At 36.9% G+C, this 27,966-nt stretch overlaps 3 protein-coding genes across 11 annotated transcripts; 1 reads left to right on the top strand and 2 right to left on the bottom strand.

The window, feature by feature from the left end:
* Positions 1 to 4,942: 4,942 nt before the first annotated feature.
* On the top strand, positions 4,943 to 11,056 carry LOC103722079 (GDP-mannose transporter GONST3-like). Of its 8 annotated transcripts, XM_026810399.2 has the most exons (4): positions 4,943 to 5,073; positions 7,246 to 8,363; positions 8,462 to 8,579; positions 9,590 to 11,056. In XM_026810399.2, the coding sequence occupies exon 4, from the start codon at positions 9,605 to 9,607 to the stop codon at positions 10,715 to 10,717; it is 1,113 nt and encodes a 370-aa protein (XP_026666200.2). In that variant the 5' UTR covers positions 4,943 to 5,073; positions 7,246 to 8,363; positions 8,462 to 8,579; positions 9,590 to 9,604; the 3' UTR covers positions 10,718 to 11,056. The 8 variants fall into 8 exon arrangements, with proteins under 8 accessions (XP_026666200.2, XP_038983479.1, XP_038983478.1 ...); XM_039127551.1 differs by lacking the exon at positions 8,462 to 8,579 and having other exon boundaries at positions 7,246 to 7,568; XM_039127550.1 differs by having other exon boundaries at positions 7,246 to 7,568; positions 8,462 to 11,056.
* Positions 11,057 to 13,609: 2,553 nt separating this feature from the next.
* Positions 13,610 to 19,015, bottom strand: LOC103722080 (protein SPIRAL1-like 3). Of its 2 annotated transcripts, none has more exons than XM_008812521.4 (3): positions 18,875 to 19,015; positions 15,271 to 15,487; positions 13,610 to 14,092 (listed from the first exon to the last, which is right to left on the bottom strand). In XM_008812521.4, exons 1-3 carry the CDS (start codon positions 18,988 to 18,990, stop codon positions 14,012 to 14,014), a joined length of 414 nt encoding a protein of 137 aa, XP_008810743.1. In that variant the 5' UTR covers positions 18,991 to 19,015; the 3' UTR covers positions 13,610 to 14,011. The 2 variants fall into 2 exon arrangements, with proteins under 2 accessions (XP_008810743.1, XP_008810744.1); XM_008812522.4 differs by having other exon boundaries at positions 15,271 to 15,484; positions 18,875 to 18,966.
* Positions 19,016 to 21,696: 2,681 nt separating this feature from the next.
* On the bottom strand, positions 21,697 to 27,966 carry LOC103722081 (putative methylesterase 11, chloroplastic). The gene is made up of 5 exons (XM_008812523.4): positions 27,465 to 27,966; positions 24,950 to 25,186; positions 22,953 to 23,096; positions 22,414 to 22,545; positions 21,697 to 22,286 (listed from the first exon to the last, which is right to left on the bottom strand). The coding sequence occupies exons 1-5, from the start codon at positions 27,828 to 27,830 to the stop codon at positions 21,999 to 22,001; spliced, it is 1,167 nt and encodes a 388-aa protein (XP_008810745.1). The 5' UTR covers positions 27,831 to 27,966; the 3' UTR covers positions 21,697 to 21,998.

Below are 27,966 nucleotides of genomic sequence, written 5' to 3'. Positions count from 1 at the left end.
CCTCCCGTTTGCTCTTAATCGACCGTTTGGTCCTTCTAAATAGGCCGAAACTCCAAGTTACGTAAATAACTTCGGTGCGAACAGGACCAGCAACCAGAACCGCAAATAAGTCCGCGTAAAAGTTTCTACGCGGCAAATATCGATCTTTTTCGTGGAACGTGGACGGTGGAGGAAGAAGTAACTGATAGAGAAATATGCGGGCGCTCGCATACGAGAATGGCTATATCAACCACACTTAAGAGGGGGCTAGAAAGTAATAGGATACAGGGCCAGCTCGCGCGCGGCGCTAATCATTCCAATAGGCGTGCGGAGTATACACGTGGCGCCATAGGGAGGCCGCCGCTGATACGGCACGTGCGACGCTGCAAGGGGAACGATCCTCGAGGCTGCCCGTTGACGGACGTCAGCCGCCTCCGTGCAGCCCGTCGCTCCCCTCCCTGACGGCGACGTTCCGTTTGAAATGGGGCACAGAATCCGTGTCCGCGCCCACGCGGCCTGGTCCGGCTCCGTTGCCTCCGCCGACGTACGTCACGCGCGCGCTCTCGCCGTCTGCGTCGGAGGGCCGTTGTCAGGGCCTAGGCTGGTCCATGGATTGGAGGTGGCGATCTGTCGGTAATTAGGGGGAGGGTCGATTTCATCCGTCGGATTGGAGCGGCGGTAGCGGCGGAATGGCATGATCCGGGCGTACGGCCATATGGACGGTCATGAATCCCCCGGGGACCATCACGTAATTAATGTGATCTTTTGTGGGAAAGCGAAAGGATTATGATGCGTTTGGAATGAAAAGAGTGATTAAATTAAGAGCGTAATTGTTAACAATGATGAAGATTATTAGAAAAGTAAAACTTGGCGGTAGGATGCATGAACTCTTCCAACGAATGGGTTTTGGCTACTGATGTTGAAAGCACGTGTTTCTTTCAAGAATTTTTTTTGTTTTAATATAATAATTAATTGGAGGTGTTTGCTGATGGTCTTAATAAGTTGCGACAACAATTAGGAATAGTTTTTGGCATGAGATTTTATTTATGTGTGTGAGAGAAATCTCTGGAAATTTGAGATCTTCGCAATTATCGCAAACATAATGAACTTTAATTAGCTAATGGTGACATGATTAGATATATTGTTACTACTGCTTTTATTCGTGCTGTTGCTTTTCTTTGCTAAAAATGGCCATTGTGATTTAATATAATAATTCAAGGTTTACAATGTGACAATAATTTGTAGAGGTTTCGAGCAAAAGTTCGTATATAGCTATAGCAGCATTATAAGGATCATGATATAATATTTTCAAAAAAGAGAGAAAGAAGATAAAAAAAGGTCTATCTAGTGAAGAGAAGAATGTATTCAAAGATGTAGAAATCTTGCTCTTGTTATTCAATGATGCATCCCAATGACTTTGGTTGCTTAAAAACTAATGCTTCGTACCCCAAGCAAATGATTTTTGAACTATACCAAGATTCATGGCTCAAATTTATGGTGATGAAGATTCATGCATCTTAAATTTCTTATTCCTACCACCCCATCAACTCTATTAACATACGCAACTACCTTTTCATTCTAGAAAAACTTTTTTCCATGCAAAGGATAAATTCAACTCATCTACTCTTTTTAAATTTAGAGCTATTTCATATCTTTTTCATGCATCAGAGGAGGTATTGACATTAAACGTTTGCAAAAATTGTAGGTTGGTCACCGTCAATCCTCCTAACTTTCTCATCCATCTCCATCTCTTCCTTCATTCTTGGGATTTATAACTAGAACAATATTCACAAGGATACAAGATTATGATATTCCTTGAGAAGATTAAAATGACATTTCTTTATATAATATTAATTTATATAATACAAAATCTGGTCATTATTTGCCTTTCCTAGTATAAACAGGATAGTGTTTCTCCATGCCATTTCATCTACCAAATCCCACTTTATACTGTTGGCAGGTGGGTGTAGGTTTAGCTATATCTTGCGTCACTATCTAGTTTAGTCGTAATTGCTATTGTTCAACAATTTAAACTTATGCTTGATCCACATTAAAATCATGGCAAAGTTAGATTCTTTGAATTTTTAAATGTTTTTGTCAAGTCTAACCAAATCAGGTTTAAACCTAATCATGTGAAATTCAATTCTAGCATAATCCAAACACCTCCTAATTAATTGGATTTGGATATAAGCTTGGCATATCCAAATTAATTTGTACAGTCTCTAGCCAACCTACTATGCCCCAATTCTTTAGTTTCTATTATTTCATTGTAGCTCGTTAAATTCTTTCATTGAGAGATAGGCAACATCAACTTGGATAACAACATCAAGGTGCAAGAAAGCACATGCTTCGTTTTTTTTTTTTTTCTCATCTACATATGTACATGCATTCTTCAAAGGCATGTTGAGAATTTATGCTGTCATATGGTCCAATTGTGTTGGATTATGGCACATTAGTTCCAGTGAGATCATATTTTTTATACACCAAGATGGTATTAGCATGCCCAAAACCTACTTTTATAGGGTAAATTTACGCATACTTATCTTCCTTAAATGCATCGATCATATATATATACTATATATATAAACCGGATTTATACTATCAGAAGATAATGATCTATCATAGCATGTATGATCCACATGAAACCCACTGATCATAGATCATGACTCTTTTATCATTGATCGATTCACTGGTCCCCAAATATGATATTTGAAAATCACCCAATGTTTTGTTGACTAGATGTACGATCCAAATCTTCCTCTTGTTCTTGGAGGATCCATTATTTGATATCAGCTTTATGAATCTCCACAGAAAATAGAGGTCTAGAATATCATGTTTCAATTTTCAAGTCCTTATCACATGCCCATAATTAAGGCTTCAACAAGAGACACATTCAAATGGGTGACACTTGTGAAAAATGGCAAGTTAAAACTGTGTGAGCCTGACATCCCATTTAGCATCAGAAGCTGTGGCACCTACTGTATACCCTATTTTGACACCTTCAGCATTGTCCCAAGAGACCAGAAGTCTCTCCATGCCTCTTCCAAACCCCAACTCATGCATTGCCCAACTCCATCAGCACCCAAAAGCATCTCCTCTTCCCCCCTAACCATCCTCTTCAATGCACAACCTTTTGCAATCTTTGGACTCATTTGGTGTTTGAGATCTGAACCTAAGCTCTGACCTCAACAGGCCTATTCTTGCTGCCAAGCTCATGACTAAAGGACCACCATCAGAAGAGCAAACTAGCTCTGTGATTTATAAATAAGCTTGAGACCTTTGCCATCATTTAAATAGTCCTTTCTGGTGCCAATTCTAGCTGATGGTGTCACCTTTTCAAATTGCAGAACTTTTAAGACTAATAAAAATGGTAAGCACAGCATGTTCTCTAGTGCTTCATCTTTTTCAGTTGATATTGAGGAAGAATGATCTCTATGAAGCCATTAGTTGAGCAATTATTTACTGGACTCTTCTTTACACATCCGATAATAATGCTCTTGCGATAGCTAGTATGTTATTTATAAAAAAAAAATTGTATAAGTATTTGAATACATGGTTAAGATCACGACCGATTCTATCTTCATGCATGTATTATGCCCGGAGGCTATAGGTATTGGATGCCCGTTAATCTAGTCTCAAGCACCTCTGCAACAAACAGGCTAATCGACAATGCATTGTTGATTAAGCGATTGTTGATTTATTACATGGCTAGTTGAGTATGGTACTTGTGTTCCATGGGGCTTTTATGAGTTATAGTTTGATCACAGATTCATATCACTGCCCAAATATATGGAAGGTATATTTTGATTTATTTTTTATGTGGTTGGTGCCTATGACATGTTATTAGCACTGGCTCATGCATTTCTATCCCTTCTCTATGTATAATGGTGGATAATTGGTTCTTTGTATTGATGCATGTGCCCATTACTTGATTGTTATCATTCCTAATTACTAGTGATACATGTGTTTAAATTAGCTATTATATGAGATGTGATATTTTTTACAAGTTCCTATCACTACCCAATTGTGCAGTGGCTTGAATGTTAGCCTATTTTATAACTAATGTAGGTATCTATTACTTGTTATCAACCACAATTTCCTTTATATTGAAGCCGTGCTTTGATCTTGTATTCCATAAGTTTATTAGCTACAACCTTGATTGCAAAATCTTTCATCCTATTGGACAACCATTATAGCCACAGAATAACCTTGATAATGATGGAAAACGAAGTTTACTGAGAAATCCACCTAGTGGTTTTCTTGCACTGCTACCTTGAAGTAAAACCTATATATTCCGAGCCAATAATATCTCCTGCCTCCATCAGCTCAGTCTCAGCCATCGCCCTCCTATCTTCATACAACCGTTCCTTGGGTTTGGGTTATATTTTTCCTACGAAAGAATAATCGATCTGTTGATCACACCATGCACATATCTTAAAGCACACCAAACTCCTCTATTCATCTACTTGCATGGATCTTAAACTATCCATTGCACGATCTAATGGTGGATTCATGCGAAGGAAGGTGAATCCTTCTTTGCAACGAAAGATACAAGCAGTGTTCTTCCTTCTCTCCCTCTCTTGACACCCCCTCCTCTCTCCCTCCCTTCATCTCTCTTTAAATCAGATTAGGCCCTGTCGGGCCGGGGCCGGGCCGGGCCGAGTGCACTGATCGCTTTAGGGCCTCCCGACCCGACTTGTTCGGGGTAAGCGGGTCGAGCGCGGACTGAAGAAAACCACATCAGGCTAAGGTCGCTGCGCCTCAATTGATCTCGTATATCTGTCATTCTACTTATTACTTACAATCGCCATGTCCAACTGCCACGTGGGGTATACTCAGATGGGACCCACAACTAACAGAGTGAAGAGAGTCGAATACGCACACTCGCTGTTCGGCGCCATCCATCCGAACTCTGGGTTCCAGTTCCGGGCCTCCGGAATCCGGATCCCCATCGCCCCCAAATCCCAATCTCGTTCGCTCCCGAGTTCTAGAGGCGAAGTGGGGGCGCTTCAGAACGAAGAGGTCCGCTGTTGGAATCGGAGGAGCCTCAGAGAAGGAAATCGGGAGACGGGTTGACTCAAATGTAGCACCGCCGTGAGTTCTCCTTTTATTAAGCCCTCTGTTTTTAGATTAAGTTTAAGTTCCATCTAAGAGTAAAAATTCGTTTTTGAGCTGGATTTTTGGCTGTTTCGGAGGAATTTAGTGGTAAAAAGACCATTTTCAATGGATTTTCTGAGTTATTGAGCTGGAATTTTTTTTGATTTCGTACTTCAATTTATTTACCAAAGTGCAAGAATTGGTAATCGATTAAATCTAGGTTTAGAACTTTTCTTAGTTGCGTCCGTGCTAATTCTCGCATCGAGTACTGGAGATTTCTTTTTATTCTTTAAACAATTGGTTAAAAGTTTTCTCTTGTGGTGGCTGGTTTGGTATGTGTTCATTTTTTGATATGGATAAGAAGTAGTTAAAACTTTGATGTTAGGTTTGCAGGCAAGGTCAGATGGTTTTGATAGCTTACATGTTTTAAGCTACAAACTAAAATAGAGAAATGTAAGTGTGATGCAAAAATGGACTGGTTTTAGTTAAAACATATTTATTGACTTATTACTTCTTAGGTCATGTGATTCTTATTACGTTTTCTTTTTGCTTCCTTGTCAACGATTTTATATATTGTTTGAATTTTGCGAGTTGGCATGACTAAACATTAAAATGCTGATTTCCGGTGATTTTGTATGACCTTCTAAAGAAATGCTAATTATCGATCTTAAGCTATAGGTCATCCAAGCAAGCATGACAAAAATAAAGGAAAGGGCATCTGGCTTGACAATGAGGTCAGCTTTCGAGATGCATAAGTATTTGTTTTTGCAGTAATGCTGAATAATTCGTCACAAGTGAGATGCCATAGATTAACCATATTCAGCAAAAAGAAATGCGAAAAGGAAAAAAGAGTGGTCAACTTAGAGCCTGCTGACATGCAGTGGTCTGTGCAACTTAGGAGCATAAGATTTAATCACATGGCAGGGATATTAATTATATAAAATGAACAATAGAGGTTGGACAAAACATTGCGTAACCTCAATATAAAAATGTTATGGTTGAGAGGGACAATTTGGCATGTTTAAACTTTAAAAGATAAATTGAGAAAAGGGGAGAAAGATGTTTTCATCTATGAGATGGTATTCCCTGGCCATAAAGATTTTAGACAAAATAGATTTAGGTTAGGAGGATAACTGTATGGATAAGGAAGAAATTTATAAAGAAGATATATAACATGCAACTTGCATAAAGTTCCATAGAGACATTATCAATAAAGTAATCGTCAGCAGATCAGATATCAATAAACCAAAAACTTTTTTGGTCTAACAGACATCATATCTATTTTTAGAATCAGATAAGATATGTTGTTTCATAAGAAATAAAGGAAACAAATTTCAGATAAACTCAACGTTTTCTTGCCTGGAAGTGTTAGTATTATAGTTAGAGCAAGTAAAATAGGTGATCTTTAATTAGACGACATTCCAGTTGCCATCTCAAAGATGATATCAAACTGAAGAGCGGGAAAGCATGATAACACAGGAATTACTAAAAATTTATTTTTCACTAGAAACTTCAGAGGGAAATACACTGGCTAACAGATGTTGTTAGCATCAAATTTATCTGCATGGAAACCTTTATACTTTTATTTTTTCTTTTAAATTCTCTTTGCAAGAAATCAAATGAGCATTTCCAATAGAAGGTAAAATAAAGGACTGATTCAATGCTTGCTATTTGGCCTCATTAAGTAATCCAAACAGTTTGTAATGTGCCAATTATTACATAGAAGGCACTATCACATATTCACTTCACAGACAGGTGTATACTAAAACACTTAGTTATTCATGGATTATGGTACTCTTGTTATTTGCTTCATGTAGACAGTTAATGTGAAATGGAATGTTAAAATGAGTGCAAAACTTGAAGATATCAGACAACACATTCTTTGAAATATTGTATGTCAAGATTTTCCCTCCTGTTTTAATTATTGTAATAGATTCATATATATATATATATATATATATAATATTGTACCTTACTGCTCAAAATGTAACGTGTACATAAATATGTTTATTATGTGTGTGTCTGTGTATTTGTGTTGGGATTGCTAGCGGTTTTCTTATAAAATTATATTTGTATGTGTCTATAATGTAGTTGAGAAAAATCTGTTGGAAGATTTTTGATATCCGCTTGCTTGTAAATTTTTTTGATACTGATGTTCTGTGGATATAGATTTTGCAGATTTCTTTACAGAGGCACTCTATGTTCTTCTAGTTTTCTCAATAGCTCAGTGATTCTGCTCTACCGTGCACTTTTCTAGCTTGAAAATCTGCAACAAAGCACAAAAGTTAATAGAGTTCATCTGGTTGTCCTGTAAAAGAGAAATGGTACTGATAGGGATGATGTAAACTGCTTCGAACCAAATACTGTAACACCACCAGAGTTTAAGAAAATTATATTCTTTCCACTTTACAAACATCTGTTCCTCTACCGTGGTTGGACTGCTCTAGAGACTGCAGAGGGACTAGACTTTACAGGAAGGCTTTTGTTTGAAGGTATGATTTGAACTCATGAAAAACAATTATGACTGTTTAACTGGCAAGGAAGGACCTTATTGTTTCTACATTTGACATGGATCAGAGTGCCAATCCATGCCAACAGTGCTGAACTGCACTGGGCTGGTGCTGGTAAGTGGCATGCATGCATTTATCGAGCAGGGTATAACACCGTATCAAACTGTACATTGAACCATGCCTGTCCTGTAAGGATTAATTCAGCTTGATACTGCTCAGTTCTGAGCCAAAAGGGGTCGAGATCCCCTTTTCTTCTGTTTTTTTATCTGCATTTAAATGTGCCAGCATGGCTGACCACATGCTGTCCCTTCAACTGGATGGCACCATCCTTGCCACCAACACTTAAATCCTTCATTTCCATCCTTCTGTTCTGGAATTTTCTTTCCCCTCTATATATCTTCCACAAATAATTCTAATGTATCTAAATTTGTATTTCTTCATGTAGCTCTTCTATTCTTAAATTTTCCACCTTTCACATAGAGCTTTTCTTGTTTAAGTTCTAGTTATTTTTCTCTTGCTACATTGTTAACTTTGATTTTATGCTTGCATGCATGCATCAATTGTTAGGTTGATGTTTTTAACATGCCGTGTTTTCCAATTATTTTTTCTTGTTCGTTAACTCTGTCTCTACAAGATCTGTTTATCCAGTGTCGGCACAGAAATATCAACCTGATATTTTTAACTTGTTATTGGCGACAATACTTTCTGCTTACCTACTTATACATGCCACTGAATCTACTAATCAGCTAATTTCTAAAGGTTCTGAGTGCATTGCAGGTATAAGCATTATCATCTCCCTGTGATGCTTTTAGGCACCATTTTGCTATTGTTCTTGATTATTTTTTTATTTATTGATGTTTCTCTATGAATTGCAGAACTAGGTTTACTCCATAACAAGTGTTTTTCAGCCTTCGTAAATTTCACGAAGTCTGAAGTTTGTGTCAAGTTTTAGAGGTGCTAAGCAAGGGAATAAGACTATTAGGATATGAAGAGGTCACTTCAACTGTCAGCCTATTTAATTGAAAGCTTTTAGCTGCACGCAGTTCAGCTATCTGCGTAGACTGTGGGAAATGCTTCTATATCTTTACTCTTGTTATTTAAGGAAAATTATTTTTTAAGCGGTGTACTTTCAAAAGAGAGATTAGTATCAGAGGCCCCAATCAAACCAGTGTCACAGAGGAATTCTCCTGCTGATTTACTTGTTTTCATGTCCATGTTCCAGAATTTTGATTCTGGACTCACCTAGGAAATTGCTAAAGATTCCTCCAGAAAGGACAAGACATGACACAACGACACCAAGATTTCAAAATTCAGTTTTGGTTTCAATCCGCCTGGTAGACTTTTAAAGTTTTAATATTGGTGGTTTTTGGACAAAAAAATCAGAAAAAATGAAAAAAAAAGAAAATGAAATAAAATAAATCAGGGCAAGTTACCTCACATCATTTCATTGTGTTTTAAGTTATCTTGGGTCAATATTTGTATAGTTCGTTTAGTTTTAAGCTGAAAGTAAATTGTGTTAAAGCTTAAAGTATTAAGTATTTCACATTAGCATGCTAATCTATTAATGGCCTGCTTGGTGGTATAATTTTTATATTTTCGTTTCCCAATAAATTGATGCAATATCACATTGGAGATTGTTGATGGAGATAACATTTGCACTGAACTTTTGCTATTCCTTGCTTTTATTTTCACTTTTTCTGAAAGCAATAAATCTTTGCTGCCAAAATCCTGAAAGGTTTGACAAACAATTTACGAAACAAGAGGGTTTTATCATACATATTTGTTCAGTCTAGTTCAGTTTTCTTCTCGGACTTCTAACAAAAAAAATCAGAAAAGAAAAGCAATACCAAACAGGCTCTAAAATACCAAGTGCCATATGTTATTTGTATAATGAATCCCAGCACCGAGAAACCTTAGAATTCCTTTTGGTTTGTTTTATTTTGCTCACTTTGGTTTTGTCATATGTTCATTTTTGAAGTCAAGCAACTTCTGATTTGTTGTAGATATCCAACGATACTATGACTCTGAAGGACAATTCTTCGAGTGCTACAGATGAAGCTTCTTCCGCATCAGAAAATGAGGTGACATGGAATCAGAAACTAGTAAATTTGGCACAGCAAGCATCGGTATATGGGGTAGCTGCTGGCTACTGCTTATCGGCATCACTCCTTTCCATAATCAACAAATGGGCAGTCACAAAATTTCCGTACCCAGGTGCTTTGACTGCCTTGCAATATTTCACCAGTGCATTTGGAGTTCTAACATGCGGATGGCTGAAACTTGTGCACCACGACCCCCTTGACATCAAGACCATGTTGAAGTTCTTACCTGCTGCTATCATCTTCTACCTCTCTCTCTTCACAAATAGTGAACTACTACTCCATGCCAACGTGGATACTTTCATTGTGTTCCGTTCTGCTGTTCCAATATTTGTAGCCATTGGAGAGACACTCTACCTGAAGCAGCCATTGCCTTCGCTTCGGACATGGATTTCCCTTGCTACAATCTTTGGAGGCAGTGTGATCTATGTCCTGACCGATTACCAATTCACTGTGACTGCGTATAGTTGGGCTTTAGCCTATCTTGCAAGCATGTCGATAGATTTCGTATATATTAAGCATGTCGTCATGACCATAGGGATTAACACATGGGGCCTGGTGCTCTACAACAACCTGGAAGCACTGATGCTGTTTCCCCTGGAGCTGCTTATAATGGGAGAGCTGAAGCAGATAAAGCATGAGATCTCTGATGAATCTGACTGGTACTCCATCAGCGTGGTTTTGCCTGTGGCTCTGTCATGCTTGTTCGGTTTATCCATATCCTTCTTTGGGTTCTCTTGCAGACGGGTAATCTCAGCAACAGGCTTCACGGTGCTTGGAATCGTGAACAAGCTTCTGACTGTTGTGATAAATTTGGTCATATGGGATAAGCATTCCACCCTGGTGGGAACAATTGGTCTGTTAATATGCATGTCTGGTGGCGTCCTCTACCAGCAGTCTACCACCAGGGCCAAGGCAACCAACAACGAAACCAAGGCCCCAGTTGATGATGAGGAGCAGCAGCAATTGCTGGAAATGCAAAAGATGGAGACCGATTCAACTGAAAAACATGTTTCAGAAGACCCAAAATGAGGCTTACCGTTAACTTTTTGGTATTTGGAGGGCACTGTTCATAGGTAATCATCGATTTCAGTATTCCTTTGATGTTAATCTGCACCAAGAAGTAAGGGTGACACAAGGGAGTTTCATGCAGGATGCACTTCCAATACGGTGAAAATCATGATAGGTAAAAGGTGGAAATCCCAAATTGTTTGGGGGATACCAATGTACGCATACCCCCTTTATTTGTTACAAGTGGTTCTTTTAGCAGACAAAGATTATTTCTTTCAATTTTTCTCATGATTATATTAGACAGTGACTCTGTATCATTTTTTCCAATAAAAAGCAATTATTCTGCTTACTAGAAACTAATCTGATTCTGTAAATAATATGCACAAAAGAAATTGTTTTCTGAAAGTTCAAAGGTGATGCAAGAATGCATATTGTTATACATCTATAGGGTATTTGTCCAAGTCACCTCTCAATCTTGTGTTTGTATATGTCTTAATCATTGACAGGGATGTTGGGGCCAAGAGGGGCTTCCAGTCACATCTTCCAACAAGGCAAGATGGTCAAAATATATAAAACCTTGCACTAGATAGTAACATTATAGCTTTTGGTTAGTTTTATGGCAGTGAACTGTTGTTTGTTGTTATCCAACATCTGAATTTGATCAAGGTGTTTATTAAGGTGGTGAACTCTGATCATGAACTATATTTTTTTTTAAAAAAAAAATCACATCATTTAACTTTTTTTGGAAAAAATGGATTATTTAGTCATGTTTCTTAATCTATTTTTACCTGGAAACAATTGAATTTTTACATGTGTGCATGCATACTGATACAATCAAGTGGCACTATTGTCTTGTTAGTGTCGTTGGTTATCCTGACATACTGAGACTCCATAAACCTTTGTAGATATTACAGGGATTTGATGATTGATAGCTCTATCACAAATGCAAAACTTTGCCAAACAAGATGGAAGGCCAAAATGTTCGAACTGTCCAAAAAAAATTGGCTAGATGGGAAACCAATGCTTGAACATGTGTTCGACTGAGCGAAGGAAACCCAAGTGGTGACCCACGGATCCATCATCCAAGATGGTGCACACCACACTCAATAGACAATTTAGGTGTTAAAAATCAAATTTGAATATTGAACGAGTAAAATTCATCCACAACTTGCACATAATAGATGGCAAAATGGAAGGGAAAAAATGTGGATAGGGCAATCAACTAGTTCGAAGGATACATAATTAAGCGTTCTAGTGCATTGCTCAAGAAACAAAAAATGTTCCAATACTAAAGTTAATGGAACAAACTAATTCACTAGCATCATCCAAAATATTTTGAATATTCTAAATTATATAATTGAAAATATAAAAAATGAATCATAAATTAAGCTTTTTTATTAGTAGTAATTGTGCTACAGTATAGTGGTTGCATCCCTCCTCACATTGAAGGAGGTTTCGGATTTGAGCTTTAGAGAATATTTTCTGAGATTTTTTTGTTATAATTTTTTTTTCTTTTTGGGTTTCTACTCTGCATCATTCTAGTAGTGTTTCTCCCTACCGTGATTCTTTTTACAGAAATTAAAAAAAAAAAACAAAATCCAGAATGTGAAGGTTCATGGAGGTACAGCCATGCAACAAAAGATGATTGCTCATGAAACCATGCAAGAGCACAATATTTAAGATTGCAAGGGCAATGTAATGTGAAAATGAGATAAAATAGATTTATTAATTGGCTGGTGATGGCAATTCAATTGTCATTGCATAAGAATCTGTTGCAAGGTAACCCACGTGAAAAGTAGGAAGATCCATGACAAGTGAAGAGCATGTGTCTTTACTAAATTGTGAGACTCCATGCTGGAGTAAAGGATCTAGTTCATTTGATATACACAGCTCATAGCCAATTATTCTTGATGGTGCATGTAACAGTCTAGAACTTCATCCAAAATGATTAACCAAAAGGTATTATTTGAGTTCTTTGATATTATATAAGTATTCAAGATCTATCCAGTAAATAACTAATATAAAACTAAATACACGTCTGCACGGATCCTCACAGTGCAACTGTTAATAAAAAAGGAATAGGAGAAGATTATTATATTATTATTATCATTATCATTATTATTGTTGTTGTTCTTCTTCTTCATTTATTGTTCAGCTATGCAACTTCTCTATAAATTTTTTAATCTTATTTAATATTTATAGTTAATATATATTGGGAAGCTACACAAATTACAAAGTGTCATTGCCATTTTTCTGATTTAAAAAGGGGCCAAAAAAAGGGTTATATGATTTTCAAATTACATATAACCCCTCTACGTTTTTCTTATTTTGGCTAGCACCAAAGTCCGGCGCTTTTATCTTCATAAACCTCAACTGCATATTGATTTTTACAATTGGGTTACAATAAAATGTTTTCTATTAAAATATTTTTATGATGATTACTATATTGCACCACATTGAACAAAATTTAAGTACTGAGTGAGCATTATTTGCACCCAAAACATAGTTAATTGCATATAAGTGTTCGACCATGTGCAACAATTTCTTCATCAACCAACTAAAATTTGTTACATATCGCATTTAAACTTGCATAAAAATTGACGTATTTGTGCAATAATTTTTTTTGCCAAATAATAGCTTTCCAATTTTTTTGCATGAAAAAATAATCCTAGCACTCCAATTTTCCAATGATGCTATCACGAAAGAAGACAGGAATCAGCACAGTACTTTTTAGCGGACCGCATCACCCAGCCAATGCTTTATTGAGCACTGTTTTGCGGTAAGAGTTTGGCAAAAAAAAAAAAAAATGTCAGAATGGCCTCTCAAAAGGAAAAAGAATGAAAAGGAAACTCAGAATGCTTTTAACGCCCACTGGCAAGTAAAAGAATAGTGAAAAAAATAGGCAACACACAGTTTGCAGAAAATGGATGATCCACCTGTCGAGTCCCTAGGGTGATGTCTCACGGTCCCCGACATATGAAGCATCCATATCATCAGCCATTTCACAATGATTCATTACATGTATTAACACAAAAAAAAAACCATAAACAAAGTAGAAACAAAGTTCTGACAATATGGAAACAGAATTAGGGAAACATTCCTCGAAAGGACAGACTAATAGCAATGTTTCTTGTCACAGAACCAGTCACTTGGTCAAGCAAAGCCCCCACCAAAAACATTTCCCACATGAAGCTATATAATACATAATAAGAGTTTTTACCGACTACGATTTGCAAATATTGTCCTTTTTGAACAACTGCTCAATAGCAATAACATTTTCTGACATTCTCGCGGTTGTAAACAGCAAGAATACCATCAGTTGCCACCCCCACCAAACAGGTAGCCGAGGGAAGAACCACCACCGGGAGCAGAATGCACCTTTGTCGAAGGTCGTTCCTGCACAAGAAGAGATTCAGAACCATACCTCCCAAAGAGCAAGAAGAAAATAGCATGCAGCAAAAATAAACATCACTGTTGCCAGTGCCGCCTAAGAAGGAATTATATGATGCACAAGTTACTTTAAAAGGATCAATAGAGTCATGACAGTGTAAGATGGAATATTGTCTGGAGATGTCTCATATCAAAAGGACTGTAGTGTGCAAAAGCATGAATAATAATAAGACAGAGGACTAACATCCACAAGTAAGGCATTAGTGCTCCAAAGTATTTTCGTCATGCAATATGGCAAGGGAGCCTTAAACGTAACAACCAAAGGAAACTACAATTGTATCTGGATCTTGGCATTGATAAAACAAGATGCAACCACATGTAAATTGGAGATATTCACATCTCTGAAATCTTAGAACTCCTTTTTCTTCTGAATGTATGATACAGATGGCTAACTGGGAGTTTTGGTTAAGGTTTTGTAGAATAAGGAAAGCACTTCATCATTGGCAAATTTACGGACGGTAATGGACTAAAGTCTTTTGATTTAATATCAATATTAATATGAGAATTAACACTTAAGTCATCAAAACTTTGCAACCAATTCTAGAACAGTATAAAGGTAATAACCCAACATCATTATCAGTCACAGGTGAGTACCTTTTAGTACCTTTGTGTAGAAAACTAAAATCTGAATTTTCCATTACTATTATAAAGCATCAGCTGTGAGCCGCACACAAGGAAAAGAATGGGTAAGAAGAGACAGCACATATATATATATATATATATATATATATATATATATATATATATATATATATATATATATATATATATATATATATATATATATATATATATATATATATTTATATTTTACATACTCAAATATATCCTTACAAATTATATTTGAAGCATAAAATTATGAGAGATATTTCCCTAGGAAAAGACAAAGGCAAGAATTCAACCCAAGGAGGATATAAGTCAGGAAGTCATAGCTGGATGTCATCAAAGTCTTGGTAGGTGGATAACATAAGTCTTCGGAAGAACAGCTTGCTTACCATCACACATATAGAATATTTAAAAAATGTTAAACTACATAATAGTACATTAGTATTATACAATTTAAACTACATAATAGTACATTAGTATTATACAAAAATATAGCCAATTGAGCCTGTGAATCGTACCGTAATGAAATTGCCGCTGTTCTGCCCATCTGCTCGGAAGTAGTTGTTTGCTTGGGCTCCTTGGATCCCTGCCGGAATCTGCTTGCTGTTGTCAACTGGTGGTGGAGGAGCCGGCTTCTGAGCTGGCTCAGCAGCAGGTTTGGGAGCCTCACCACTCCCAAACAGGTAGCCCAAAGAACTCTGGCCGCCTCCACTGCTGACTCCACGACCCATTCTTCTACAGTTGACAAGCCAATATAGTAACAAACTTTCAGAAGTCACAAGTTAAATACATGTGTAACAAATTCCAAGAGACTTACCATAAAAAAGGACAGATATAAGAATAGCACGTCTGCAGTGAAGCTTTTTTTAACTTTCTATTGAAGAAAAGCCATCAAAACACAGAAAAATAATATGCCAATACAATTCAGAAGTTGTGTTTTTAAGTTCATTAGGGATCCAGCTCAACAGCTCAGCTAAATCAGCCATACTTTGTGAGTTAATACACATCACTGCTACAGTGTATATAACCCACAGAGAAATAAAAGTCACTGAAGGATCTTAAGATATTTTATACTCCGAAAGCTATTTCTGATGCTCGGTGGACAATCCTCAGGCTTTGTAAGAAAAAGGGCAATATCAACACAATTAGTCTCGATGACAAGCAGTTTAGTCTTGTTTCACAACTCACTTTAGAGGGCACCTAAACTCTAATGGCCTACTCTACAACCAAACAAAAGCTCTAATGGCCTAAAGAACTCGATTAAATCTTAGGGTTCTTACTATCCTGCTTGCTGTTAATGGTCAACATTGTCCTCCAGAACTGTTAATGGTCAAGAATGTCTGCAATGAATCAGAATCATAATATAGAAAAAAATAGGATAAACAAGCAGAGTGACCTTGTCAGAACTTATACACTATCAGTTCCACCATGAATCCAACTAACTTTCATCATATTAGGCAGTCAATTGCAGTGTCAATGCTCTTCCAGGATTACAGTGCAGTTTATGAATAGGTAATATGACTGCATCCATTTTTCAACTGGCTCTCTGCAACTAAATATGTTAAACAAGATAGTGTAGCATTCAATAAACAAAATTATGAGAGCAAGTTTGATCATCTAATGTCAGTTCTATTGATCATTCTTTACACTTCATCAAAGGTTCCATAACAACAAAAACCAAACCTCTTCACTTAACTACCATATTTTTTTTTCATAGACAATCCATCAAAATTCCTAAAGTCCACCTCTCTTCTCACCCAAAAACACAAACATGAGCCCTTAAGAGCCTGTGTATCTTGATCTTCAGCACAATATTAAGAAACCAGCCACAACAGAGAGATGTTTAAAGTTGAAATCAGCCAGCAATTTGTTGGGCATCCAAAGAGATTACAACATCTATTGAGCTTGTCTTTTTTTTTTTGTTTCTTTCACACGGGAACTCCCATGATATTAGCATTATGTCCATGTCCAGCCATGTTTGATTGAAACCCTGACTAAAGTAAGCAATACTCACTTGAAAGGTTGCACAAAGCAACAAATGGTGATATTGATAACAACAACTGGTGGAATGATTAATAGCCAGCAATATCTTCCTTACCAGTCACAGATGAAATTGTGGTAATGTTGGTTGTACATATGGATGATGAGTTAGTTATCTAATCCGAGGATTGATGAACCAACTATAAAAGAGGATTGGGTTCATTATACCACTAAACTATGCTTTAAAACTAGAAAATATGAGTTTTCTTGTTCAATTCAATTTGTGGCTGTGAATTACTATTAATATGATAAAAGAGAAAAGTCATACATCTCCAAATGTTCGAATCCCCATAAAGTGAATAACTTACATGAACCAGCAAAGGAAGCAAACTCATAGCATTCCTTACCACTAAGCTTATTCCCAAGACAAAGGCATCAAACCAATCATTTCTCTTAGAACTTGATTGGTTCACAGAAAGAGAAGAGGGGAAAAGTGTGGTCAACGGAAAAATGGAGAAATGCCTCGTGTTTGGTTTGAGTTTTCAAAGAAGAAAAATGAGAAAGTAGCTTTTCCTTCGAAATAAGATTTCCACATTTCATAGGAAAGAAAAACTTATATGGGATATGCAAAAGTCCAATTCCCACCAACTGAAAATTGGGGTAAATTTTTTTTCAAAAGTGCCCTTAAGCTTTTAGATAGAATGTGGGTAAGGTTTTTCGCTTTATTAAAAGGTATAACAAATATTTTACACAACTTTCTAGAAAGTCAATGCTCGACCAAACATAAAATACTTTGGAATGCGTCATTTTCTCGTGGCCAACCAAACATGCAAAAACCACTTTCCCAGGCATCAGCTTCCTAAGAAAAATATCAGAGAGAGAAAATTCTTCCCGCGGACCAAACAAGTCTACATACAGGCCTCTCTAAAGAGTTACAAAATCTATGATCGCTGTCCATCCAGGTGGGGATTAACATGCCATATTCCAGACATCCGTGGCTGATTTTGAAGTTAAAAGCAAACATCCTAATTACAGATGAAGAGTAAACCCCGTCTACACATGATATAGCAATAACTCTTATAGTCTCCTTCCGGCAAATCATACAATCTCTTGAAACCTGACTTCCAAAGTCACCTGCTTAGCAAGACAAGGTTCGCTTCTTTGATCCTCTGATGCCAATATCTATGATGATTTATAGAGTTTCAGGATCACTGCCTCTTATTTGGCTGATAGCATCCCAATTCACAAGCATAATCCAGTAAACATATAACCAACAATAGTATTACATCAGGTCATGCCAAAAATAAAAAAAGAAAAAAAGAAAAGGAAAATCCTAATAAAATCCTAACGCCTTGTACAAGCAGTCCCTTTTCAGATCTATTCTTTTTAACTATCCCATAACCTCCACCAATTCCAAATCTCACTTTTCACATTTTCCTACTAACAATTCCATCCTCCCAAAGAAATCAATTCAGGATAACATCTATATATTAACGTAACCAAACCCCCACTTCCACTCCTCTAATCAATTCTACTCCTCCCAAAAAAGAAATAAAATTTGTCTTATTATACATATTATTTTTCATAACATGTGGTTGTAAGGCTGCACTAGAATTCTAAATTTGAAATCATTTCCAAAATTTATCACCTTCACGATTCTGTACTCCCGCATCAAGTTTTCAAACAAAAAACAGCAGTGACGGAAAACAGGAAAACAAGAAAAAGCATTCCTAAACAGTAGATGATAGTAAACACGACCATGTCAATGCCGCGGAAGCGACAAAGAAAAAGAAAACCATACCAAAGAAAACCCACACCAACAGAATTTGAAACTCAGATCTCAACACCACAGCCCCCAATCCTTATAAAGGCAAAGAAGACCAAAATCAAGAGGCAAGAATCCGAAATCCGCCATCAAAACAACAATCCACTTCAAATACTTCAGGAGAACGCCAGATCGGGGGAAAGTAGCATCCAAAAAGCGGGAATAGCCCGCAACCGGTCGCGATCGAAACAGAAACCCTAACAAATCCACACTTCTAGGACTCTCTCATCGAGATCTGACGGGAAATCGCAACAGAAATGCGGAACAAGGCAAAATGTAGGCGCGAAAAGCGTAGATCTAGAGTTAGGGTTTCATACCTCTCAGTCTTCGGATCCGATCCGGAGAGTGGGGAGAGGCCGGGGAAGGAATGGGAACCCAAGCGGAGGCATGGCGTTCTTTTTCCCAGTATATATAGTGGTCGAGGCCAAAACATTAAAAAATGAAGCAGATGAAATTATGGAGGAGGGAAAAATAAGTCATTAAAAAAATAAGAGAAAAGACAGGAGCTGAGGTGGCGGTATTTTTTTAATAGTTTGGACGGAGTCAAAAGGGCGCCCACGTCTATCCGTCGGTTGAAATATTATTGAGAACCGCATACATGTTTTGTAGAATTCTGCACGTGCCAGACACGTGACAAAAAAATTAACTTAATGAAATATGATCAGGATATGCCTTTTTATTTTTGTTTTCATTTTTTATTTTATTTTTTTGATTATAGTGGATTTTACAAGTTAGAGATAAGGATATGCACCTGTTACGTTGCTAATTTAACTCTAATGTTTTAATTAAAATAATAATTATTTAAAAATATTAATGTTTGAGGTAGTATTGGTTTGGGTAATGTTTTAAAAGTTAAGGAAACCAAAAAAAAAAGAATGGCAGGTTGTATTGAAAAATTAATGATAATATTTAGTTATACCTCTAAAGTTTAGCAATTATAATATATGTTTTTTTTTCCTTGCCAATGAGGGCCGAAGCTTTTGAGTTTTACCATGAAACCTCTCCTGATTGAATTAGTCGATCAAAGTTCTCATGGATCGAAACCTAAAAGATATTTTTTTAATAAAATGAGTAAAAAAGAAATCATCAAAATTGGTTGTTATCTATCATTATTTGAATATTATAATAGATAAATTTTCATGCTGTTGAACAAGGATCGTATATGATACACCTTGGAATCAATCTTTATTGACAAGATAAATCGATCAATGAAAGTTCGTTACCTAGTCACAAGTTAACCATTCAAAACTTGCCACGTGGCTGACTCAAAAGACGCGTAGAGAGTGCTTGATATTTTAAACTCTTCATTCAGCTGGCAATAGCTCAATCGTAATCACCGACTGTTTCCAAACAAATACGATATCCGACCAATCTCTATGGCTAAAAAACACGAACATAATTTGCTAGCAAGATATACAGATTATTTATTTTTAGACTCTCTTGTGCTGTCATCCACTATTGTCAAGTCTCCTTCTATTTTATAAGAGCTAAGTTTGACTTAGGCATCGAAGAATCTTCTGTTAAACATGCTTCGATAAGTGGAATACACAACTTAGTTTTTATAAAAATATTAGGTGAGACTAATCACTCCAGAATCTTTAATCATGGAATACATAACAAAGGCTATCTAAATATATGAAAATACAAACTCAAGGAAAAGTTCAACCCCATTTAGTCAAATGCTGGATCATGAGTATGCGCAGAGTTTTATGCGGTCGTTTGGATGGGACATTCCTCGGCAAAGAGGGCGTCGCATGTGGGCGTGCGCGGGGACCGCCGTTGTGTAGCTGTCTTGCGGTTGGTATATCCGTCGGCGATATAAGCCGTCCAATGGGACGACGTCCCAAAAAAAAAAAAAAAAAACGTGTACCATCTTCTATATTCGTGTCTGTAGCATCAAATGAACGGTCAAAATATTATGATAGGCCTGACGTGACGTTCTAAGATCCCAAAATTTAAGTTCCATCGATCTTGACCGTTGGATTCATGGCCCCCAATCATTAGTTCTATATAATCACGTATACTTGCATACTAAATTATATACCAATTCCATAGGCTACGGCAAGACTAAGTTTAATTAGTAAACAAAGTTGCATGGCAAGAATACCATCATGTGATAGACGATAGAGAGGAACGTGGCAACCATAATTGAAGAATACCCCAAAAAGCAAGGGAGAAAGCGACTTTTTTTTTTGTTTTGAAGGAATTTGAAGAGTAGTTGGGTGCCACCAACTGGAGGGTGCTTTGAAGGCTAAAAGTTGTAAGGTTGGTGATGCACGCCCTTTCCAGCAAAGCAATGTTGTTATCTTTTGACCATAGTTTTTGCAACGTATGATCTTAATTAGAGCATAATTGTGTTAACTAAGTGCAAGAATTTTAGGGGTACGATCATGAATAGGGCATTAAGAGTCTTAAAATTATTAGCTAATCTACTATTGGGTGCCAGATATCACAACCACTTGCACATGTAGATGAGTATATTTAAGTGCGATGGAGGCTAGTGAACAAAAATTGCACAATTAAGAGGTGAATAAAAGAAGGTTAAATGTAGATAACAATTTTTGGAGAGGAATCTATCATGCTTTCTGACCAAAAATATTGACAATGATTATTTTTTTTTGTTCAAATGGTAGCTTGAGCTGTTGAAGGACATGTACGCACAATTCGCAAAAAGTGAGGTTTGTTTATTACTAATCATAAACTTATTTCACTTGAATCAGAGTTGCCATGGGCATAATGAACCATTTTCGTGCTAAAATTTAATTCTCAACTTTCAGAATCTGGACAAGCATCAAAAGAACAGGAGTCTGATAATTCTTCCCCACTTATGAATACTAGAATTTTTCTGTGTGCACAGGAAAGATCAAACCTACTCATATTCTCTATTCGGATGTTTTAAAGTAACAGTTATTTTTTTTCCCTCTCTCTACTCAAAATCTCCAAGCAACCTGAAGATATGAACAAACATCGACATTACCGCGTGATGATTTCCAAGTTCTAGCAGTTCATAAATCATTTATCCTATCTTTTCATTGTTTGGTTCTCCAATGATTAGATTATACAAGTTTTCTTACTTTAGATGGGCATACTTCAGAATCCTCTTCTAACCTATATATGCCATGACAAAAACATAATGACATCATAAATAGCAGTTTATCCAACAAGCCAAAAATTGTTCATTCTAAAATCACAGAAACAAACACATACCTGTGAGTACATCACATCCTGGGAAGAAACAAGATGTGATGGAATGGCTAAAAGAACCTACTTTCCTAGCTGTCAGCAGGCACCAACAACCACCATTCTAGAAACTCAGTTGCCATATATTGGGACATTGATGTCACACTCTTTTGTATGAATTTATCAGGTAAACAGAAATATGTTCTAATTTTACATACAAACCATGCTTTCTGTATGTAAGACTGTTGGATCACAAGTAGCTCACTTTACTTGAGGTGGGAGGATCTTTGATATCTCAACCAAGAGCTTGTTCAAAGCTTGGGGCTTCGAGAAGAATGGGGAATGATCAGAGCCTTTTAGCCTGAAAACCCTTTCCGGGGGATTGGCGCTACACATGCTCTGCTGGAGAGAAAGGGGTATGGCGTTGTCCTCGGCGGTCTCTATGTAGAATCTCCTTACTGAGCCATGGTTCTCATCTGTGAGCGAGAGTTTCTCCAGCACTGGAGCAAAGGGAATAGGCCTCATAGAAACTAAAGCTAAGGCAACATCCTTCAAGAAAGAATGAAGAGTGTTCAAAGAAGTCAATGGAAGAATTCCTCCGATCAAAGTAATTCTAAACAAGATTGAAATTTCCTGTACTGCTCACAGCCTCACAAAAACAAAGATTGGCACATACCTTGGCAGGACTTTGGTTAAACAGCAATTCTTTCAATGACGCCTTGTCAAGATCAATAGCTGTCGGCGTGTGGTCATTTCCATTTGCATAAACAAAAATTTGAGTCTGACGCATTAGATCATTTGTATCTTCCTGCAGCACCCAATACAGTTAGAAGTTAAATTAAATGATTTCCAAAAGAAAAACAAACACCACAAGAATCCACAGGACAAATATTCTGAGTAAGTGAATAAATTGGGTGATTGCTTGGATCATGATTTAAGTCTGGGGTAATGCAACCCAGCAAAACTATAAATTAGAATCAATCTTCTAATTTTGATTTTTTTATATTTGGGTACCAACACACTATGATTTCATGGATGTCTTTGAAATTCCATACCAAATCCCCCAGAGCACTTTGTCATCTGCACTAATCATTATTTGAGCAAAATTCAGAAATAGGAACTCAAAATACCCATCTATTTTTCCCCAGGACTAGTTTTTGTGAGATATTTTCATTTTATTGAATTTGTATCCATATTACAAGGATGGATGGAAACCTGTTGTGAGAACATAGAAAGAGTACTCTGCCCACTCGTAAGCATGGCAGCACAAAGGAAAACAGCTTTAGCAATCTTAGAAGGAAACATTTCCATAGCATATGATATACAAGCACCACCAAAATCATGTCCCACCAAAATCACCTGCAGAATGTAAACCCAAAAATAAGTTTCAAATCAGCATTCATGGGGAATAAATCTAACAATGGTTTCACTAGTACAAAATCTAGGAATGCAACAACATCTTACAAGGCATTTCATGAGAATATCTAACTTCCCTGCTTCATCTTTTATAAAGTCTATCTAGGCTCATTCAAATAAAGTTTTCAGAGAGGATTTTCTTCGAACATCCTTTCCCAACATCTCGTGCTTCTAATAAGAATTAGAACCAGACATTGTAGGCAAAACTAATCATGGCCAAATCAAACCAACATATTATGCAAGCAACTCTATCCCTATTGGTGGTTTTAAACTCCAGATTTGGATGGCTGGGATAACTTTGCTAGCAATTTGTTAACACCTCTTTAGACTACAATATTTGCATGCTTTCACAACATTAGCAGTATTCAATGAAGAAAAAGAAAACAAGATATTATAAAATCAAAATAAGTCCTGAGTTCCAGTAGTTAGAAGGCTGGTATAATTTCTCCGTCTCTTAAAGCCACAAGGTTCACATAATTTTCACGACAGAAGCTATATATGAATAAGGATAAGAAAATGAAATATTACGAAATAATCTTTTGATATCTTAATGTCAATGTAAAATTAGTTAAGTCCTAAAAAGTAATATCAAATGACAGTGCAACAATTATGATTACCAAGCAGCACAAGATATCCTAACAGAAGAGTCATCCTTAAATGCAATTAATGGATTCTAAGAGTCATTTTCAACTTGACCTTTTTCCCTTTTTGTCTAGAATCTTTCCAAGATTAGTGGGGGGCCATAGAAGGCACGCCCAAGTTATAATAATTAGGCTTTCCTAACAGCTGAGTGCCAATTCAGAGAGCTAATGCTAAGTTGAAAGTTGGTCACAATAATGTGATCAATTTTGCACCTTTATCTAAAAATTTGACCACACATTGATAGGATAAAGCTTGTTCTAAAGGTTAACCTGCAAAATAATTTGCTAATTGTAGCACTGTGAATACATGAATCTAGGGTTAAACCAACCAAAGACTAGCTGATTTTATATAGACAAAATATATTAAATACTAAATAGCTTTCTTTACCAAAAAAACATTCTCTCCTTAACAAAAGTAGATCTCAAAGCGCATTGATGAAAGCCTACTTCAGAGCATCTCAATATTTTCCGTATGCAATGTTATGGTCTATCAAAATCGTTACCTTTCTCAGAAATGATAAAACTTAGAGAACACATATGACATATATACATGCACCTATTGCTTATTTTCATGACAGTAATGTTTCATAACTTGTTCCAATTGATAATATAATCATAAGTTCCAAGTGTGCATGTTAAGAATGGTTGTTCAATGAGGAGGCACCAACTCCTTAGAATAATAAGTTAGGTCCAAGTCCTCCACGAGGATGGTGAATGATACATACATTCATGCCTTTGTCTATGAAACACCTTTGTTGCATTAAAGATAGAACAGCACAAGGATTTATTAAAAGTTTTAAAAAAGGACAGGAAAAAATACTGCAGTTATTCAACCAAACATTCAATATTGACCTTAGAGATATAATTTAAACAATACACAGTCAATATTTTGTCGGCGCCTTATGAATGCAATCTGCATACATAACCATAGCCAGCTGATATCACAGTTTTTTAGGATGGCTTTATGTATTTTGTTGTCACAAAAATTGCCCTCTTAAGAGAATAGTCAATGCAGCGTCATTTAGAAGTGGCAACTGATGTCACTATACCAACTAAGTGATTTCTTTATTAAGCAAAGCATTCTAAACTCATCATACCTTATGATATAGACTATAGAGATGCAAGATAGTTTATGAAAATGAGACGAGAACAAACCTTCTCTCCATTGCCAAGTGTTTCAAGAAAACTAGTAAGCGGCTGTACATATTCAGGAAGACCTGTGATTTTGTTTGTATCAAAAGAATGAATTCCAGAACCTGTGAGATCTATAGCATTGACTTTAAATCCACTGTCTTCCAAAAGTGCTATGGTTTTGTACCAGCACCAAGCACCAAAACCACCTCCATGAACAAGAACAAAATGGCTGGTCTCCAAATTGTCAATCTTCAAATCCTGCTTCATAAGAAGATAAATAAGTTCTTTGGAAGTCAAGATAAGAAAATTGAAGAATAAAGAGAGGAGAAATTTATGAATAGTTCATTACTTCATTACATCTTTACTTTATCGTATGACATCCTGTTTCCTTATTCTTTTCAGCAGTGGTGGTGGTGATTCAGGAGTCTGTCTAGATGGGGCTAGCTCACCTCTTTTTCTTTCAAATAAAAAATAGGGAGAATTTCCATATTATCTACATGTTAGAAAAAGGTACCTCAGTGTTTTATCATGAAGAGAGACAAGGATTAACTACCCAGGAAAAGATTTCTATTGTCAAGCATCATGAATGATAACATTATAAAACCTCAATTAGCCTCGTGAAAATCTATTAGAAAAGGATGAGGCAGGAAGCCCAAGCAGTAGAGAAAGATCCTTCTGGGTCAAGTATAGTGAACATCTACATCTAACATGTACTAAAAGGAGAAAAAGAAGGCCATTTCAGATGGTGAACAATAAAGACTTACTCTGCATGATTGGTCTATATTCTTGTGGATATTTAATGCTACAGTGAAATGTGGTTGTCTATCAACAATAAGCTGTTCAAGTGAACAACAGAATCATATGACTTCAATAATTCTGAGCACACAAAAAGAACAGTGAATATGGCTCTGCTTGTACAAGTAGCTAAAAGGACCACAAGATTAAATGTCCACAATATGTAAGAGATCACCAAAAAAATGAAACACTTCAAATTAGATGCAAAAACATGCTTTAAAAGAAAATAAACGTAAATAAATCAGAATTAAAGCATAATTACGTAAAAAGTGGCAAAAGGGTAACACGGAATGGTTGTATGAACAGTGAGATAGATAAGTAATGGACTTATTCTCACTGCTGCAAAATCAAGAGAGAAGGTTGAAAGCCCTTAAAATAAAATAAAAAAAGAGCAACAGAAAGCCTTCAGCCTGAATGGACCCTCCGCTTCATTGTAGTAAATAAATTAATGTAAAATCAGTAAGTATACGTTAGCAGGGCGTCAACATCCTTTAACAGTAAAAATTAATGAAAGCCATGTAGAAATGTGATTAGACTTGCAAACATTGTATGAAAATCCAATACTTAGAAAAATAAAAAAATAAAAGGAAAGGTCTCTCCAAACTAAAAAGTGTATGCTATCCTATTATCAATACTTGTCTTTTAAAAACAAAAGACAAAAAAGTGATAGAATTTACTTGCATTCTATTTCCCTTGAGAGATCTAAGTAGTAAACTTACTCTAAAAAACAGAAGGCAACAAAACTACTGCACCTGAAAAAGAGAGTGACAAGATTACCCTCACATTTTACAATAAAGCATTTGAGACTAAAAATAATGAGAATTCCCAGTTTCTAAAGAAAGTGAGAAAGACATTGGAGCCAACCGAAACTATGACAAGTTAGACTGTTTTTTTTACAAACATTAAAAGATAAGTAACAGACTTTGAAAGAGTCATCAGCAGTCTAGAATTAATGCTGACTAACATCTCACCAGACAGTTGCATCTCAGACAAAACTTGGCTATGTACTTGGGTCAAAATATCGGATTCAATTATATGTCACTGTTTGACTATTAATCAGCAATTAAAAAACTAACAAGAATGTATCTATCAATCAATTAGCTAAACTACAGAAAATATAATGCACAAGATTCTCTGCAATAGCAAAATGGGCTGTCTTCTAATGCAATAATGCAGTCTTCATAAAAATAGAAAGTCCATGCCAAGTAGCATGCGGCAAGCAAATACTCATAAGACTAACCTACTCGTGAAACCTGTTGAAGCTCATTTTCCATATTATACTCCACAATATTTCTGCAAGCTGCCTCCCTACCCTTCTCTAACTAAGAACTCTTCCGCCGGCCAATACTAGTTATGAAAAATTAAATAAAAGATATTCCAAATTGTATCATTTAACATGCCTTTTCAAACAGGGGTAAGTTAAGGTATGCGGTAGTAATCAGCCCGATCCCCGAGAAAATAAACAAAACAAAGGAATGCCAATCCTAGAATTTAGTTCAAAAGACAGTGATAAAAGACAGCAGACCAAAAAAAGGAAATCTCTCTCTCTCTCTCTCTCTCTCTGTCTCTCTCTCTCTCTCTCTAATTATAATAATGCTTCAAAACTACAGCAAAATCATATTTTTACTTCAATTAGAATTCAGGACTAACAAAAACAAAACTTTTTCGACCAAAAAAAAATCAAAATTTATCATCTGTTGATAAGGAGAATAGAGAATTGGGGGCAACGCATTCAGCTCACCTGATTGACCAGTTGCTGGAGCTGGACGACCGGATCGGTGAGCGACCTTGCCCGGGAGCTCGAGCTCCTCGGAAGCGCCGGCTTCTTCTGCCCGTGGCCCGTGTACCGCAGCGATGACGACCGGTCGAAGGGCAAGGCCCCGCCGTTCTGCTGAGAGAGCAGCGCCGCCGCCGCCGCCAGGGCCTGCTCGTGGATCAGGGCCTCCTCGGCCCGCTCCCTCCTCCCCGAACGCCCCTTGCTCCACCGCTCGCTCGACCCGATCCCACAGGCTCCCGCGGGCGGGGCGTTCACGGCCGACCGCCGTCGGGGCGCCCGTGGCCGTTTGGTCTCCTCCGCGGCAGAGAAGCAGGAGACCAGCGCTCCCATCGCCTCCGCATGAGCCAAGGGAAGGGAAAAGTAGAGCACAAATAGGGTTTTTCAGGGTAAATTTGAGTCCTCTTTTTTGCGGTTTCTTGGTCTCGTCTTCTTCCGCTCGGAGACTTCAGCGGAAGAAAAGAAATGA

The sequence above is a fragment of the Phoenix dactylifera genome, chromosome 6 (assembly GCF_009389715.1).
Source record: "Phoenix dactylifera cultivar Barhee BC4 chromosome 6, palm_55x_up_171113_PBpolish2nd_filt_p, whole genome shotgun sequence".
Lineage (NCBI taxonomy): Eukaryota > Viridiplantae > Streptophyta > Magnoliopsida > Arecales > Arecaceae > Phoenix > Phoenix dactylifera.
The sequence above is the reverse complement of the archived record's forward strand: the minus strand, read 5'-3'. Positions and strand labels throughout refer to the sequence as shown.

Excerpts from the sequence above, each read along its gene's own strand:
- LOC103722079 (XM_039127551.1), top strand. The coding sequence starts at position 9,605 with ATGACTCTGAAGGACAATTCTTCGAGTGCTACAGATGAAGCTTCTTCC.
- LOC103722080 (XM_008812521.4), bottom strand. The coding sequence starts at position 18,990 with ATGTTTTGGCCTCGACCACTATATATACTGGGAAAAAGAACGCCATGC. Across the intron at positions 15,488-18,874 it reads TCGGATCCGAAGACTGAGAG|AAGAATGGGTCGTGGAGTCA; the intron begins GTATGAAACCCT and ends TGTCAACTGTAG. Across the intron at positions 14,093-15,270 it reads ACAGCGGCAATTTCATTACG|GAACGACCTTCGACAAAGGT; the intron begins GTACGATTCACA and ends CTTCTTGTGCAG.
- LOC103722081 (XM_008812523.4), bottom strand. The coding sequence starts at position 27,830 with ATGGGAGCGCTGGTCTCCTGCTTCTCTGCCGCGGAGGAGACCAAACGG. Across the intron at positions 25,187-27,464 it reads TCCAGCAACTGGTCAATCAG|GATTTGAAGATTGACAATTT; the intron begins GTGAGCTGAATG and ends CTTATGAAGCAG. Across the intron at positions 22,287-22,413 it reads TTAACCAAAGTCCTGCCAAG|GATGTTGCCTTAGCTTTAGT; the intron begins GTATGTGCCAAT and ends TCTTTCTTGAAG.